Source organism: Myxine glutinosa, chromosome 11, assembly GCF_964187855.1.
Source record: "Myxine glutinosa chromosome 11, kmMyxGlut1.1, whole genome shotgun sequence".
Taxonomy (NCBI): Eukaryota; Metazoa; Chordata; class Myxini; order Myxiniformes; family Myxinidae; genus Myxine; species Myxine glutinosa.
Genome location: NC_136271.1, coordinates 56,402,427 through 56,421,534, shown reverse-complemented (window position 1 = coordinate 56,421,534; position 19,108 = coordinate 56,402,427). Strand labels below are relative to the sequence as shown.

General features: G+C 46.2%; 2 protein-coding genes across 2 annotated transcripts in view; both read right to left on the bottom strand.

Annotated features, from left to right (window-relative positions):
- The window catches only part of DYRK2 (dual specificity tyrosine phosphorylation regulated kinase 2), a 62,982-nt gene extending 52,798 nt beyond the window's left edge, over positions 1-10,184 (bottom strand). The window contains exon 1 of the mRNA XM_068130708.2: positions 9,866-10,184. Coding sequence (XP_067986809.1) covers positions 9,866-9,988 — 123 coding nt within the window. The 5' untranslated portion in view covers positions 9,989-10,184. The remainder of the gene's footprint in view (positions 1-9,865) is intronic.
- Positions 10,185-15,971: 5,787 nt separating this feature from the next.
- TMBIM4 (transmembrane BAX inhibitor motif containing 4) overlaps positions 15,972-19,108 on the bottom strand; it is a 104,345-nt gene continuing 101,208 nt past the window's right edge. Inside the window, exon 7 of the mRNA XM_068130710.2 lies at positions 15,972-16,580. Coding sequence (XP_067986811.1) covers positions 16,374-16,580 — 207 coding nt within the window. The 3' untranslated portion in view covers positions 15,972-16,373. The remainder of the gene's footprint in view (positions 16,581-19,108) is intronic.

Below are 19,108 nucleotides of genomic sequence, written 5' to 3'. Positions count from 1 at the left end.
TTGGTGGACTGGCGGCCATTTTGGATTTGACCTCTCACGGTCCTCAGAGGTCAAATCTGACTTCCCTCCACATCTGAAAATAAACCTTATGGTAAGCACTAACTATGTTAGAAATTTCATGCTTTTCTCATAAAATGCACAATTGTTGTTGTTATCTGCTGTACTATTGCTCTTTGTTGTTGAAGTGTGCGGCGTCACCATGCCGAGATCAAAAGAGCTCTCTGAAGCCTTCAGAAAGAAGGTTGTAGATGCCTTCGAGTCTGGGAAGGGATTTAAAAAGATCTCCAAACAATTTGAAATCAATCATTCGACTGTCCGGAAGATCATCTACAAGTGGAGAAGATTCCAAACAACTGCCAACTTGTTCAGGCCAGGCCGCCCCAGCAAGTTCAGCCCGAGAGCAGACCGCAATATGCTGAAAGAAGTCTCTAAGAACCCCATAATGTCATCACGGGACCTACAGGTAACTTTTGCCACTGTTGTTGTCAAAGTGCACGAGTCTACCATGAGAAAGAGGCTGCACAAATTTGATCTACATGGGAGGTGTGCCAGGAGGAAACATTTGCTGTCCAGAAAGAACATCAGGGCAAGACTAAAGTTTGCCAATGAACACCGAGGCAAAGACCAGCACTTCTGGAATAATGTGCTCTGGACAGATGAGTCAAAGGTAGAGCTATTTGGCCACAGTACCAGAAGACATGTTTGGCAAAAACCAAAGACAGCATTTGACCACAAGAACCTGATACCAACTGTAAAGCATGGTGGTGGAAATATTATGGTTTGGGGCAGCTTTGCTGCTTCAGGGTCCCGGGCAGCTCACCATCATAGAATCCACTATGAATTCTTCATTGTACCAGAGGGTGCTTGAGGATAATTTGAGGCCATCTGTCGGAAAGTTGAAGCTCAACCGAGGGTGGACCTTGCAACATGACAATGACCCTAAACATACCAGTAAATCCACCAAGGAATGGCTGAAAAGAAATAAATGGAGGGTTCTGGAATGGCCAAGTCAAAGCCCGGATCTAAATCCCATCGAGATGTTGTGGGGGCATTTGAAACGAGCTGTGCATGCAAGAAACCCCTCAAACATCGCACAGCTGAAATAATTCTGCATGGAGGAGTGGGCAAAAATTTCTCCCAGTCGATGTCAGAGACTGGTAGACAGTTATAAGAAACGCCTACTTGACGTTGTTTCTACCAAAGGGGGCAATACCACCTATTAAAGCCAAGGGTGTACTTACTTTTTCCGCATGCGAAATTTGCATTTATGTTTATTTAAATTATACAATGGACTACAAAATGTAAATGTTTCATGATATTTGTTATATTATATCACCTTTGTCTATCAATATTGTTGAAATGAAGATCAAATAGCTGTATGTTGAAATACAGACTTGGCATTTAATATGGAATATATTTTTTTGTCTTGATTTTTGGGTTTACTTTCTTAACTCAGTATATCAATCTGGTGAGTTTCTTTTACACTTCGGTGATTTATTTGTTAAAAGAATCATGTCACTGATTGTCTGTCACAGCAAGAAGTCAACAACAGGATTATATCACAGGTGGCGTGGCAAAATGTACGGACAGGTGCATTTGATGATTGGCTTCACAGTCAGGTATACAAGGGTTGTTGCGTTCTTTATTAGTGGAAAACAATTGCTGCACGGCTCCAAAAGTTATTGCCGCTTCCTCTGGAGATGGTCCGTCAACTCGACAATGCTGTTTGTCATGGAGTGGTGGCTTTACGAAATTACGGCATGAAACAGCGTGCTATTGCTCGGCAGTATGGCATCACTCAAGGTCAGGTGTCAAAGATCCTGAAAGGAAATGCTCAGAGGGGTGTCCCTACTCCAATACCGAGGCCAGGACGTCCCCGGAGAACCACAAGGAGGGATGATCGCCAGCTGCACCGGTTAGTCCGCAATGGCCGTACCAAGTCAGCTAATCGGCTTAGGGCTGAGTGGCAGCAACTGACAAATGTGCCTGTATCCAGAAGGCTAGTCAACCAACGACTGGTTCAAGCAGGCTATCGTGCCAGACGTCCCCTGAGAAAGGCACGCCTGACCAGGCAACACCGCCAGCGCCGATTGCAGTGGCCAGAGAGCACCGTCAATGGCAGCCAGGACACTGGAATCACGTGATCTTCAGTGACGAGTCTAGATTTCTGGTCTATCATCAAGATGGCCGCGTCCGAGTGTGCAGACAAGTGCATGAAGCCTACAACAAAGATTGTATAGTGCCAAGAGTCCAAGCTGGAGGTGGTGGGGTGACCGTTTGGGCTGCTTTTCATGCAGGGGGCAAAACTGACCTGGTTGTTATGAATGGAAACCTGAACCAGTTCAAGTACAGGGCCATTCTGGAAGAAACATTGCTTCCATTTGCTCGTGCAGCCTTTTGAGGAAACTGTCTTCCAAGATGACAATGCACGGCCTCATCGTGCTCGCATGATCCAACGCTTTCTTGCTGACCGTGGTGTCGAGCATATGGAGTGGCCTGCCATGTCCCCGGATATGAATCCGATAGAGAACTTGTGGGCAGAATTAACGCGTCAAATCGACCACTTGGACCAGCAGCCGACCTCTGTGCGTGAATTGCAGCAGGCTATTGTCACTGCATGGCAAGCGATTCCTGTCCAATCCTTGGCAAATCTCGTGAACAGCATGCCTCAACGTGTACGTGCTCTCCTGAATGCTCGTGGGGATTACCTGAAGTACTGAACTGTAATTTTACTGTCCGTAATCCCAGTCGTAATTTAACTTTTGTTTTTGTTTAAAAAATTTTGGCTAATGTGCAAAATAAAGAGATACTTCTGGAAAACGCACAGAAGTTTAACACAGTACTGTCCGTGAATTGAGTTCGATATCAGTTTACATCACTTTCAAGGATCAATTTATTTGTTTCGAAATGTCAAATGTGGTTTTTGTTTCTTTTAAAGGTCACGTTAACAAAATCTCGAATAATTTCAACATAATTCCAATGAACTTTTGGTTCTAAGTCATCTTGAAAAGTAAGTTCACCCCCCAAAAAAAATATTCCATATTAAATGCCAAGTCTGTATGTTGAAAAAGTCAAAACTTTACATGGGGTGTACTTACTTTTTCACGTGACGCTCCAAGCCCACAGCCATTCAGCCACAGCCACAGCCATATATGCAGCCCACAGCCATTCATAGAAAACAATTATGTTTGTACCTCCCTTTTCCCATTATAATAAATAATTGAGTTTGATGCATCTATTAACACGTATTTGCTTCAAATTTGACCGACATTAATGTGCATACATTACTCTGCCTTTTGTCTGGATCATCTTACCCCAACGTCAGGAGGTAAAAGGGCCAATTTTAATTGTGCCCTTACTGGCCTCACAGTACCTCCAGCACGTAGGCAGAATTTGGTGGAGATGGGCCAAGCTGTTGTTAAATCTAGAAGGTATATACATACACACATATATACACATACATACATACACACAAACATACATACATACATACATATACATACATACATACATACATACAGTCGTGGCCAAAAATATTGGCACCCTTGCACTTTTTTCAAATAATGCGCCATTTCTTCCAGAAAATTGTTGAAATAAAAAAAATGTTTTGGTAACCACATATGTAGTTCTTAGGTTTCCATTGGAACAAAACAAAAAAAGTTGAAAAAACAATAAATCTTAGCTTATTCCACACAGAAATCCTAAAATGGCCCAGACAATATTATTGGCACCTTTCAGAAGTTGTTAGAAATAATTAGATTTCAAGCAGGTGATTCTCCTTTACTTTGGAATTGAACTCACCTATGGTGAGTTGAAGGTGCCTGCAACATAAAAATCATTCATTCAACCAGTTTGAATGGAGAAAAGGAGTTATTCTGCTGTTTTGTGTCACTGTGTGTTCATATAAAATAAGCTTAGCATGGAGAGTTCAATGAGCATGGAGAAAAGAAAGAAAACCAGAGAATTGTCTGAGGAGGTCAGACACAAGATTGTAGCCAAGCATGGACAATCTCAAGGCTACAAGTCCATATTCAGAGACCTTTATGTTCCTTTGTCCACTACGCAATGTGATCAGGAAGTTTAAGGTTCATGCCACTGTAGCCAACCTCCCTGGATGTGGATGACTTAGAAAGAGAAAACGATCGAAGATTGCAGCGAAGGATTGTTCGTATGGTGGAGAAAGCACCTCGATCAACTGCCAAACAGATTCAAACTGACCTTCAGACGCACAGTTTAAACTCGCACCATCCGTCAACAACTCAATGGAAGGAGGTTCTATGCAGGATCCCACTGCTTAGAGAGAGACTTAAGAAAGCCCGACTGGAGTTTTCCAAAACACACATGAACAAGCCAAAATCCTTCTGGGAGAATATCCTGTGGACAGATGAGACCAAATTAGAGCTTGTTGGTAAAACACATCATCTCTATGTTTACAGAAAACAAAATGAAGCCTTCAAAGAAAAGAACACTTTCCCTACAGTCAAACATGGAGGAGGTTCAGTAATGTTCTGGGGTGGCTGTGTTGGCACTGGGTGCCTTGCATGTATGCATGGCATCATGAAATCAGGAGATTGCCAAGGAATTTTGGAGCGCAATGTTCAACCTAGCATCAGAAAGCTGGGTCTCCGTCGAAGGTCATGGGTCTTGCAGCAGGACAATGACCCCAAACACACTTCAAAAAGCACCCAGGAATGGTTCAAGACAAAACGCTGGACTGTTCTGAATTGGCAAGCAGTGAGTCCACATCTAAATCCCATTGAACACCCGTGGGGAGATCTGAAAACAGCAGTTGGGAGAAGGCACCCTGCAAATCTGGGAGAAATGGAGCAGTTTGCACAAGAAGAGGGGGCCAAACTGCCAGTAGAGGTGTAGGAAGCTTATTCATGGCTATAGGAAGCACTTGACTGCAGTTATTTTGTCCAAAGGCTGTGCTACCAAATTATTTCCAAAGCCATTTCTATTAATTTTTTTATTTAAAAGGATATTATATTAAGTTCTGAATAAAAAACAACGGTCCTGTAATATTAACAGTGAAATAAAGAATTGTGCAGACCAAATGCTTTTGTCAATTTCAACTTATTTTGAGAGAAAATTGTGAGGTATTTCAAAAAAGTGCAAGGGTGCCAATATTTTTGGCCACGACTGCACGTGTGTTATACATATGCCTGTTTTCGGTGTATGTGTTTCAGGCTTTTGGGGTTATAGGTATGTTATAGGTACACGTGGTTATAGGTACACTTTGTTATTGGTATGCGTGTTTTTGGTATGTTTGGTTTATGGTGTTTTATGTACGTGTGTTTTAGGTACGCGTGTTTTATGTAGGGATGTTTTTTGTACACGTGTTTTTGGTACCCGTGTTTTATATACACGTGTTTCAGGTATGTGTGTGTTTAAGTATACGTGTTTTATGTACTTGTGTTTTCGGCACACGTGTTTTATGTACTCATGTTTTAGGTACACGTGTTTTATGTACTAATGTTTTAGGTACACGTGTTTTATGTACTCGTGTTTTAGGTACACATGTTTTATGTACTCATGTTTCAGGTACATGTGTTTATGCACTCGTGTTTTAGGTACATGTGTTTTATGTACTCGTGTTTTAGATACACGTGTTTTATGCACTCATGTTTTAGGAACACGTGTTTTATGTACACGTGTTTTCGGTACACGTGTTTTATGTACTTGTGTTTTCTGTACACGTGTTTTATGTACACGTGTTTTCGGTCCATGTGTTTTCGGTACACGTGTTTTATGTACTCGTTTTTTCTGTACACGTGTTTTAGGTGCACGTGTTTTAGGTATACGTGTTTTATGTACTCGTGTTTTAGGTACACGTGTTTAATGTACTCGTGTTTTAGGTACACGTGTTTTAGGTACACGTGTTTTAGGTACACGTGTTTTATGTACTCGTGTTTTAGGTACACGTGTTTCATGTACACGTGTTTTATGTACTCGTGCTTCATGTACACGTGTTTTAAGTACTCGTGTTTTATGTACTCGTGTTTTATGTACTCGTGTTTTATGTACTCGTGTTTTATGTACTCGTGTTTTAGGTACGTGTGTTTTATGTACTCGTGTTTTAGGTACACGTGTTTCATGTACACGTGTTTTATGTACTCGTGCTTCATGTACACGTGTTTTAAGTACTCGTGTTTTATGTACTCGTGTTTTCTGTACACGTGTTTTAGGTGCACGTGTTTTAGGTATACGTGTTTTATGTACTCGTGTTTTAGGTACACGTGTTTAATGTACTCGTGTTTTAGGTACACGTGTTTTAGGTACACGTGTTTTAGGTACACGTGTTTTATGTACTCGTGTTTTAGGTACACGTGTTTCATGTACACGTGTTTTATGTACTCGTGCTTCATGTACACGTGTTTTAAGTACTCGTGTTTTATGTACTCGTGTTTTATGTACTCGTGTTTTATGTACTCGTGTTTTATGTACTCGTGTTTTAGGTACTTGTGTTTTATGTACTCGTGTTTTAGGTACATGTGTTTTATGTACTCGTGTTTTAGGTACACGTGTTTTATGTACTCGTGTTTTAGGTACACGTGTTTTATATGTGTGTTTTATGTACGCAAATTTTAGGTACATGTGTTTTATGTACTCGTGATATAACTACATATTCTAATCTACTTTTTTTTAACGTTGTCGACCCTCAATTGTTTTGACCCTTTTGTTTGCTGGTGAAGGCGAGTATCGATCTGCATCGGCGGACAGATAGAACAATGGATGTAATCGACAGGTCGTTGATTGAAGTTCCCTCTTTTGTTCATGAAGGGTGAATGCCCGAAACGCGAGTATCTCCTTGCTTCCCACAGTGGTTAGCATACATACCTCAATGAACATTCTGTTGATTCCATCCATTGTTCCAATACCGAGTTAGCACATAGGTGAGCATGCAAGCTCTACCTGTGAACAATATTGCTTTCCTCATACATCGATCAAAGGTTTTTCATCCACAAAATGCCGTTGATTACACACAGCCAATCTGCGCACACCCATGCAGATATGTTATTATTTTATGGTTCAAGCATTGATGAGTGGTTGAGATGATCGACTAAAGAGTGGAAGGTCTTGGAAGATAGGTTGCTGCCTCCTATTTGTCCCCTTCATCAGGTTGCTGCCTCCTATTTGTCCCCTTCATCAGGTTGCTGTCTCCTATTTGTCCCCTTCATCAGGTTGCTGTCTCCTATTTGTCCCCTTCATCAGGTTGCTGTCCCCTTCATCTGGTTGCTGTCCCCAATGTGTCCCCTTCATCAGGTTGCTGTCCCCTATTTGTCCCCTTCATCAGGTTGCTGTCCCCAATGTGTCCCCTTCATCAGGTTGCTGCCTCCTATTTGTCCCCTTCATCAGGTTGCTGTCCCCTATTTGTCCCCTTCATCAGGTTGCTGCCCACGATTTGTCCCCTTTATCAGGTTGCTGCCTCCTATTTGTCCCCTTCATCAGGTTGCTGTCTCCTATTTGTCCCCTTCATCAGGTTGCTGCCCACGATTTGTCCCCTTTATCAGGTTGCTGCCTCCTATTTGTCCCCTTCATCAGGTTGCTGTCCCCTATTTGTCCCCTTCATCAGGTTGCTGTCCCCTTCATCAGGTTGCTGTCCCATATTTGTCCCCTTCATCAGGTTGCTGCCTCCTATTTGTCCCCTTCATCCGGTTGCTGTCCCCTATTTGTCCCCTTCATCAGGTTGCTGTCCCCTATTTGTCCCCTTCATCAGGTTGCTGTCCCCTATTTGTCCCCTTCATCAGGTTGCTGTCCCCTATTTGTCTCCTTCATCAGGTTGCTGCCCCCTATATTGTTCTCTCCGTTTGTGGTTCCTTATCATTTTACTCAACCTGGTGTTACCTTAACAGTTAAGATGGCTAACTTAAGATTTTAGGGTCTTGAGGTTGAGCCATTGTCGTGCAGTTAGATAACATCAGGTAGGTTGCCTCAGCCCGTCATCCTTCCGAGGTCTGCAAAATGAGTATCAGCTTACTGGAAACAGGGGGCACTGCATCAGGGGATCCTCAACAATTTTGATTTCACGAACCAGTGAGATGTATCTAAACCATGTGACGGTAGAAGAGAAAAGACCCAGGTGAAAGGTAGGGTATAGAGAATTTTTTTTTTTTTGAAACTCTGCATGTCATCAACTCCCCATGAGGTATATAGAGTGATGACGACGACGTCATCGTTGAAGTGGTAATCCAGCCATAATTGGTTGAATTGAAATCCTTACCCGAAAAATCAGAAACTTCATGTATCTGATCTACGACCCGATGTGAGTGAAGAATTAAATTTATGACTTTCATAACCTATGCCAAGAAACTGACGTCATACATGCATGATGCAGGTATATGGGCCATGATAGTAGCGTGTTCAACTTTTTGTTAAGAATGAATGCACAAGGTGAGACTACGAGTGCCGTTCTAGTTGGATCAAGCGATCTGTAAGTTGAATTATTTATTTAGATCTCCTCTCATTCTCCACCGCAACGATCATTATCCGATATTTAACGTGCACCGACTAATGCTAGCAGACGGGACACCCGGCTTAATGTGCACCCGAGGGGCGGCACACCGTGTGACGTTCATGCACACACCGATCCGACAGTATATGGTCCTGTATGGATTCGAACCCAGGGAGCTCGCAAGCATCCCCTTCGACCTCGTCCAGGTATATATACCTATTCTTATAATTCCTGGGAAGACACCTTACTTGATCTCCACGTCCGTGGATATTTTAAATCGCAGCCGCACTGGAGGCTTTTATTTATTTAACCGCTCGCGCAGGTCCCAGCGCGACCCTCGTGATCACAAGCGCGAGAGCCATACGGTGCACGGTCGTGTCTCGTGCACAGCACACACGCAGGGCGCACGCGTGGCCCGCTTGCCGCAATGCACGAACCCCGCACTGCGCACCCAATCCTGGCAGCAACAGTGCAGCACTCGGTCACCGGATCCCCCTCTCGTACACCTGCCCGACACCGTACAAGACCCTCCCGTGCCCCTTGTTGCCATCCGCTGGGTTTAATCAAATTCTCCAAACAATTAAAGGTCTCACTCCGGGAGCTTTCGAGGCGATGATCGCAATAAACGCCGCGATGATTGGTTTACACTGCGGCTGTGGCACCTGCTGCACCGGGTCGCGCGAGCAAGGTGCACCGAGACGCACGGGAAGGTGGTATCGCCGGGTCGTCTCACGAGCGACATTCCATATCTCCAATGGAATTGGAACATCATCGACGACGCACATGGAGCGGCAGATCCCATATAGCCCGGAGACCCCAATGGAGGTCTCCAAGATCCAGGACGTTTGCGGAGGATGTGCGCCTCAGGCACGGACGTTGCTACACCGATGCACACAGTACAGAAGCTGAGCACGATCGACCTGTTCCCACGGTGGATGAACAAAGCGTTTCCCCTGTCGCTGTCTGTGCATTGTGAGCGCGCGCGAGCAGCCATTGTGTGCACGGAACCCCGCGCGAGCAGCCATTGTGACTTGTGTGCACGGAACCCCGCGCGAGCAGCCATTGTGTGCACGGAACCCCGCGCGAGCAGCCATTGTGTGCACGGAACCCCGCGCGAGCAGCCATTGTGTGCACGGAACCCCGCGCGAGCAGCCATTGTGACTTGTGTGCACGGAACCCCGCGCGAGCAGCCATTGTGTGCACGGAACCCCGCGCGAGCAGCCATTGTGTGCACGGAACCCCGCGCGAGCTTTCCTCCATAAAGACCACCGAGGATCGGAAAAATTGTTCATGCTTGGTATGTGGGTAGATATACCATTCTATACGAGTACCTGGCACCCGTACACTCCCCCCCCCCCCCCCCCCGAGAAGGCGCAAGGTGCAACGGACGCATGCATCCTCGGCTCTCACCGGCTGTGCAGCTGCGGAGCTGGAGACCGGGGAAGCCGAGGTGCCGACTCGCCCTGAGCCGGTCGGACTCGTGCTGCCCGCGGTCCTCGGAGCGAGCGATGCCGAGGCCGTCCCGCTTTGCATTTGCCGAAGGCTGCGGCGCCGGGGAGGAGCGAGGGTGGGGACGCGGATGCGCGGAGGCGAAGAGCGCGTCGAGCGAGCGCGGCTTGCAATTAGAAAGCGGGCCCCATCCGCCCGCCCCCCGCGGCTTTTAAAGGGGTCGCTCGGTAATTAGAGCAGCTTCGGATCCCGTGTGCCGCGACACGATCCCGGACGGGAGGGCGGGGGGGGGGGGGGGAGTTCAGGGGCGGCACTTGTATGCATGAGGTCGGACGTTCATGGGCGCAGCGTGCGGGAAGGGGAAGAGCAACATCGGGGGCATTACTCGACTCGGGAGGGGAGGGGGGACAGGAGAGGCAAAACTGGGATGGATGTTCCAATTGGATCCTAGGGGTTAAAGATCATCGAGGATTTCGCTGTTTCTTTGCCAATTAGGCCGCTCTTGCTGGCTAGACCGCATTTGGCCGTTGGTGAACGCGACGCTCTTCTTGCCTTTTACGTGCAAAGGTTCTGGTGGAGAGAAGCTGAACGGACGGATATACGAGGCTGCCGGCTTTTTATAGCCGATCAAACGGTGGATGGATACCTCGCCGTCCCACAGCGCAATTTCGCTCGGGCGGAGCCTCTAACACCGCCTACCGATCGCGGGGTATTGGCTTGGCAAGGGCTCACGAAGCAGACCGCTGGTTACTGAACTGGGAGATGGGGGGAGGGGAAGGGGGAGGTTCTGTTGAATATTTACTGCTGGACATCGAACTTGGGTGGAGGCTCCAGTTGAATATTTGCTATTGAACATTGAACTGGGGGCTCTTGTTGAATACTTACTAATGGACATTGAACTGGGGGCTCTTGTTGAATACTTACTAATGGACATTGAACTGGGGGCTCTTGTTGAATACTTACTAATGAACATTGAACTGGGGGCTCTTGTTGAATACTTACTAATGAACATTGAACTGGGGGCTCTTGTTGAATACTTACTAATGGACATTGAACTGGGGGCTCTTGTTGAATACTTACTAATGGACATTGAACTGGGGGCTCTTGTTGAATACTTACTAATGAACATTGAACTGGGGGCTCTTGTTGAATACTTACTAATGGACATTGAACTGGGGCCTCTTGATGAATACTTACTAATCGACATTGAACTGGGGGCTCTTGTTGAATACTTACTAATGGACATTGAACTGGGGGCTCTTGTTGAATACTTACTAATGAACATTGAACTGGGGGCTCTTGTTGAATACTTACTAATGGACATTGAACTGGGGCCTCTTGTTGAATACTTACTAATGGACATTGAACTGGGGCCTCTTGATGAATACTTACTAATCGACATTGAACTGGGGGCTCTTGATGAATACTTACTAATGAACATTGAACTGGGGGGTCTTGATGAATACTTACTAATCGACATTGAACTGGGGCCTCTTGATGAATACTTACTAATCGACATTGAACTGGGGCCTCTTGTTGAATACTTACTAATGAACATTGAACTGGGGGCTCTTGTTGAATACTTACTAATGAACATTGAACTGGGGGCTCTTGTTGAATACTTACTAATGAACATTGAACTGGGGGCTCTTGTTGAATACTTACTAATGAACATTGAACTGGGGGCTCTTGTTGAATACTTACTAATGAACATTGAACTGGGGGCTCTTGTTGAATACTTACTAATCGACATTGAACTGGGGTCTCTTGTTGAATACTTACTAATGAACATTGAACTGGGGGCTCTTGTTGAATACTTACTAATCGACATTGAACTGGGGGCTCTTGTTGAATACTTACTAATCGACATTGAACTGGGGGCTCTTGTTGAATACTTACTAATCGACATTGAACTGGGGGCTCTTGTTGAATACTTACTAATCGACACTGAACTGGGGGCTCTTGTTGAATACTTACTAATCGACATTGAACTGGGGGCTCTTGTTGAATACTTACTAATCGACATTGAACTGGGGGCTCTTGTTGAATACTTACTAATCGACATTGAACTGGGGGCTCTTGTTGAATACTTACTAATCGACATTGAACTGGGGGCTCTTGTTGAATACTTACTAATGGACATTGAACTGGGGGCTCTTGAGGAATACTTACTAATCGACATTGAACTGGGGGCTCTTGTTGAATACTTACTAATGAACATTGAAGTGGGGGCTCTTGTTGAATACTTACTAATCGACATTGAACTGGGGGCTCTTGTTGAATACTTACTAATGGACATTGAACTGGGGGGTTCTTGTTGAATACTTACTAATGAACATTGAACTGGGGGCTCTTGATGAATACTTACTAATGAACATTGAACTGGGGGCTCTTGTTGAATACTTACTAATGAACATTGAACTGGGGGCTCTTGTTGAATACTTACTAATCGACATTGAACTGGGGGCTCTTGTTGAATACTTACTAATGAACATTGAACTGGGGGCTCTTGTTGAATACTTACTAATCGACATTGAACTGGGGGCTCTTGTTGAATACTTACTAATGGACATTGAACTCGGGGCTCTTGTTGAATACTTACTAATGAACATTGAACTGGGGGCTCTTGTTGAATACTTACTAATGGACATTGAACTGGGGGCTCTTGATGAATACTTACTAATGGACATTGAACTGGGGGCTCTTGTTGAATACTTACTAATGAACATTGAACTGGGGGCTCTTGTTGAATACTTACTAATGGACATTGAACTGGGGGCTCTTGATGAATACTTACTAATCGACATTGAACTGGGGGCTCTTGTTGAATACTTACTTATGAACATTGAACTGGGGGCTCTTGTTGAATACTTACTAATCGACATTGAACTGGGGGCTCTTGTTGAATACTTACTAATGAACATTGAACTGGGGGCTCTTGTTGAATACTTACTAATGGACATTGAACTGGGGGCTCTTGATGAATACTTACTAATGAACATTGAACTGGGGGCTCTTGTTGAATACTTACTAATGGACATTGAACTGGGGGCTCTTGTTGAATACTTACTAATGAACATTGAACTGGGGGCTCTTGTTGAATACTTACTAATCGACATTGAACTGGGGGCTCTTGTTGAATACTTACTAATGGACATTGAACTGGGGGCTCTTGTTGAATACTTACTAATGAACATTGAACTGGGGGCTCTTGTTGAATACTTACTAATGGACATTGAACTGGGGGCTCTTGTTGAATACTTACTAATGGACATTGAACTGGGGGCTTTTGTTGAATACTTACTAATGAACATTGAACTGGGGGCTCTTGTTGAATATTTGCTATTGAACATTGAACTGGGGGCTCCAGATGAATACTTACTAATGGACATTGAACTGGGGGCTCTTGATGAATACTTACTAATGAACATTGAACTGGGGGCTCGTTGAATACTTACTAATGGACATTGAACTGGGGGCTCTTGTTGAATACTTACTAATGAACATTGAACGGGGGGGCTCTTGTTGAATACTTACTAATGGACATTGAACTGGGGGCTCTTGTTGAATACTTACTAATGGACATTGAACTGGGGGGCTCTTGTTGAATATTTACGACTGGGCATTGAATTGGGAGTGGGGCTCTTGTTGAATATTTGCTATTGAACATTGAACTGGGGTGGCGCTCGTTGAATATTTGCTATTGAACATTGAACTGGGGGCTCTTTTTGAATACTTACTAATGGGCATTGAACTGGGGGGGCTCTTGTTGAATATTAACGACTGGACAATGAACTAGGGGGCTGTTATTTAATATTTTCGACTGGACATTGAACTGGGGGGCTTTTTTGAATATTTACTGCGAGAAATTGAACTGGGGGATTCTTGTTTAATACTGTTATATTTGTGGGGGGTAGGGATACCTTTGTCCAGGTAGATTGTATAGATTGGTGTGCTCTGACTGTCCTGAAGAAGAGAAACCTCGATGTATCATAAGTGGGAAATTTATGTAGACCGGAAGTCTCGTCTCTTTGTCCCCATCAGAGGGGTGGGGCTTTTTTCCCTTTTTTTTTTTGTATACAAAATCGAGGCTCGTGTAAGAGCTACCATCAATCACAAAAAAAAAACCGACACACAAAACATACAATAAAAGTAGCGGGAGACAAGATGGAAGACAAGGTGATGCACATCAGAAAAGATGGGGAGAGAGAAGGCAGCACACAAGTACAACAGCAGCGAACAGGGATATCGGAAGATCTGTGGGGGGCAGGGGGTTTGGGGGAGGGAGGGGGCTTGTGGGGAGGAGGCGGAATGCAAAGGAATGCAAAGCAACACGAGGCGACACGTTACTTTCTGATCACGTGCCGATTCAATCGCACGTGCAAAACGGATGGCGAAGCAAAACATTGGAGTCGCCATGGAAATGGCACAAAACGAACTCCAGCGCAACCCCTGGCGGGGATGACGTGTCTGTACGTTACAAATGGTGAAAAGAAAATCGACTTCGCTGATTCAAAACAACCACAACGCCATCCACTGACAGAAAACAATAGTTAAAATGAAATTTATTGCCTCTGTGTGACGTACATGATATAATGACGAAATAACAGGTCCTCTTCCCCTCCCGAAGCACTCTTGAGAAACTCTTAAGTTATGGGAATAATTGTCCGGTATTTAATGTGTCCTGGTACCGGCACTTGTCGATGTATCTCGATGCTGTATGATATTATCGGATTGAAAACCAGAATTAACGATACGATTATCGTGAAAATCAGCTTAAAACAAATGGCTTCCCAACGGAGAGATATTATTTTATTTTCTAAAAGTATCTCTTCCATATAATTGACACTGAACTAATTCCCAAATCTCACCTCTGTTCACCATCCAATCAGGCCTGGTGATGGCTTAACGGTTAACGTAGCTCACTTATCTTAGGGTCGTGGGTGCAAGCCCCCTGTCAGGACGTTAAATAACACTAGGTGGGCTGACTCATCCTGTCATTTTTCCAGCTTTCTGGTAATGGGGGGGCACTGCATCAGCGGCACAGCCACGCCCCCAGAAAATAATGAAGCCAGCAACCACATGCTGCATATAAACCACCACCACCGTCCGACCTTCATCGGCCCAGTGCGCCCGTCCGACCTTCATCGGCCCCGTGCGCCCCTCCGACCTTCATGAAACCGCTGCGACCATCCGACCTTCATCAGTCATCCGACCTTCCTCGGCCCATTGAGCCCATCCGACCTTCATCAGCCCATTGAGCCCATCCGACCATCAATCCGCTGCGACCATCCGACCTTCATCAGCCCACTTCGACCATCCGACCTTCCTCGGCCCATTGAGCCCATCCGACCATCAATCCGCTGCGACCATCCGACCTTCATCAGCCCACTTCGACCATCCGACCTTCCTCGGCCCATTGAGCCCATCCGACCTTCCTCGGCCCATTGAGCCCATCCGACCATCAATCCGCTGCGACCATCCGACCTTCATCAGCCCACTTCGACCATCCGACCTTCCTCGGCCCAGTGCGCCCGTCCGACCTTCATCGGCCCAGTGCGCCCGTCCGACCTTCATCGGCCCAGTGCGCCCGTCCGACCTTCATCGGCCCAGTGCGCCCCTCCGACCTTCATTGTCCCATTGCGCTCATCCGACCTTCATCGGCCCAGTGCGCCCATCCGACCTTCCTCGGCCCATTGAGCCCATCAGACCTTCATTAGCCAAGAGTAGGTGAGAAGTCATGGGCACATTACAAATTAATGTCCTGCTAATGGGAAGAAACTGCAAACCACGCTGTGTAATCCTTACCGTGAGGAGCAGCATAACTGCGCTCACAGAAAATGATGCGACCCACGAAAGAGGATATTAAGAATGCATGTGAGATGTGTGGACACGAACGTACACACCTCAAGGAACTGGTGGGTGAGGCTAACCAGCCGTCCTGATGACGAGCCAACAGATTACAACCAAATAAGCAATGTGCCAATGTGCCAATGTGCCATGCACCCAAAGGCTTGCATGGCACTTTAATGCATGGAAGGAAAAATCAACACTACGACAAAAAAAACACAGAACTAACCAAAGCTTTAATGGGAAAGTGCAAAACCCAGTAAGGTACAGCTGTACAAGAGTGGCAGATCAGGTAGAGATGAATAATCAAGAGAAGGAAGGTGAGGGCAAAGATGAGAATTTGAGATAAAATGCAATCAAAAGATCATGGTATCACTTTTCAATACTGCATACGTTTCCCAGACAAATACATTTATTTAAATTGTATTTCCGTTTCCTGAAGATATGTTTTCCTTTTGCCCGACAAACCTTGCGCATAAAGCAATTGTACTCACAAATCAAAGCAAAGCAACTATAAAGTATTTAGTATTTTACCAAATGGCCAAAACCAAGATTTAGAAAATGTTTAAGTGTTCAATTTCACATTTGTTTCGAAGTGATGCCAAATTCGAACGGGTCGTCACTTTCTTTTCATCTCCGCAATGATACGCAAAAGGTACATAAACAGGTTTATGATGTCCAAGTAGAGATTCACAGCAGCCACGACGTGTTCCTCGGGTGAGAGTTTCTTCATGAGCATGTGCGTGTCGTACAATATGAAGCCACAGAAAATGATGGCTCCAGCAACAGCAATCATCAACTCCAGTGTGTCCGAGTGCAGGAAGAACTGCCAGGTGCAGAGAGAGTGAAGGACAATCAACAAAACAACGCAGTGAGAAAAGGGGGATGAAAATATTGTACTCTAGGCTGGTATTTAAAGGGTGGAGAGACAGAGGGAGAGGGCATGGGAGAAGAAGAGTGAGGAGAGTTAGAAGGGGAGAGCGAGGACAGTGAGAGAGTGAAGACAACAGGAGAGGAGAGGGAGAGGACAAGGGGAGAGGGAGAGTGAGGACAGTGAGAGAGTGAAGACAGGAGAGGAGAGGGAGAGAGAGAGAGAGGACAACGGGAGAGTGAGAGAGTGAGGACAACAGGAGAGGCAGAGTGAGAGGACAAGGGGAGAGGGAGAGAGTGAGGACAACAGGAGAGGGAGAGAGAGAGGACAACGAGAGAGTGAGGACAACAGGAGAGGCAGAGTGAGAGGACAAGGGGAGAGGGAGAAAGTGAGGACAACAGGAGAGGGAGAGTGAGAGGACAAGGGGAGAGGGAGAGTGAGGACAGTGAGAGAGTGAAGACAACAGGAGAGGCAGAGTGAGAGGACAAAGGGAGAGGGAGAGTGAGAGGACAAGGAGAGAGGGAGAGACAGAGAGAGGACAAGGGCAGAGTGAGAGAGTGAGGACAACAGGAGAGGGAGAGTGAGAGGACAAGGGGAGAGGCAGAGTGAGAGGACAAGGGCAGAGGGAGAGTGAGAGGACAAGGAGAGAGGGAGAGACAGAGAGAGGACAAGGGCAGAGTGAGAGAGTGAGGACAATAGGAGAGGAAGAGTGAGACGACAAGGGGAGAGGGAGAGGGAGAGGGAGAGAGAGAGGGAGAGGGAGAGAGGAGAGAGGGAGGGAGAGGGGGATAGAGAGAGAGGGAGAGACAGAGAGGGAGACAGAGAGAGAGGGAGAGAGAGGGGGAGAGAGAGGGAGGGAGAGGGGAGAGAGAGAGGGAGGGAGAGGGGGAGAGAGAGAGGGATAGACAGAGGGAGAGTGAGAGGGGGAGAGAGAGGGGGAGAGAGAGAGAGGAGGAGAGGGGAGAGAGAGAGGGATAGAGAGAGGGAGAGAGAGAGAGGGACAGAGAGAGGGATAGAGAGAGGGAGAGAGAGGGACAGAGGGAGAGAGAGAGTGAGGAGGGAAGAGGAAAAGAGCAAGATGAGAATTGGGAGAGAGTGAGGAGGGAAAAGGAAAAGGGCAAGATGAGAATAGGGAGAGAGTGAGGAGGGAAGAGGAAAAGGGCAAGATGAGAATAGGGAGAGAGTGAGGGGGGACAAGGAAAAGGGCAAGATGAGAATAGGGAGAGAGTGAGGAGGGAAAAGGAAAAGAGCAAGATGAGAATGGGGAGAGAGTGAGGACGGAAGAGGAAAAGGGCAAGATGAGAATAGGGAGAGAGTGAAGAGGGAAGAGGAAAATACCAAGATGAGAATAGGGAGAGATTGAGGAGGGAAAAGGAAAAGGGCAAGATGAGAATAGGGAGAGAGTGAGGAGGGAAGAGGAAAAGGGCAAGATGAGAATAGGGAGAGAGTGAGGAGGGAAAAGGAAAAGGGCAAGATGAGAATAGGGAGAGAGTGAGGAGGGACAAGGAAAAGGGCAAGATGAGAATAGGGAGAGAGTGAGGAGGGAAGAGGAAAATACCAAGATGAGAATAGGGAGAGATTGAGGAGGGAAAAGGAAAAGGGCAAGATGAGAATAGGGAGAGAGTGAGGGGGGAAAAGGAAAAGGGCAAGATGAGAATAGGGAGAGATTGAGGAGGGAAAAGGAAAAGGGCAAGATGAGAATAGGGAGAGAGTGAGGAGGGAAGAGGAAAAGGGCAAGATGAGAATAGGGAGAGAGTGAGGGGGGACAAGGAAAAGGGCAAGATGAGAATAGGGAGAGAGTGAGGGGGGAAGAGGAAAAGGGCAAGATGAGAATAGGGAGAGAGTGAGGGGGGACAAGGAAAAGGGCAAGATGAGAATAGGGAGAGAGTGAGGAGGGAAGAGGAAAAGGGCAAGATGAGAATAGGGAGAGAGTGAGGGGGGAAGAGGAAAAGGGCAAGATGAGAATAGGGAGAGAGTGAGGAGGGAAGAGGAAAAGGGCAAGATGAGAATAGGGAGAGAGTGAGGGGGGACAAGGAAAAGGGCAAGATGAGAATAGGGAGAGAGTGAGGAGGGAAGAGGAAAAGGGCAAGATGAGAATAGGGAGAGAGTGAGGGGGGACAAGGAAAAGGGCAAGATGAGAATAGGGAGAGAGTGAGGGGGGAAGAGGAAAAGGGCAAGATGAGAATAGGGAGAGAGTGAGGGGGGACAAGGAAAAGGGCAAGATGAGAATAGGGAGAGAGTGAGGAGGGAAGAGGAAAAGGGCAAGATGAGAATAGGGAGAGAGTGAGGGGGGACAAGGAAAAGGGCAAGATGAGAATAGGGAGAGAGTGAGGGGGGAAGAGGAAAAGGGCAAGATGAGAATAGGGAGAGAGTGAGGAGGGAAGAGGAAAAGGGCAAGATGAGAATAGGGAGAGAGTGAGGGGGGACAAGGAAAAGGGCAAGATGAGAATAGGGAGAGAGTGAGGAGGGAAGAGGAAAAGGGC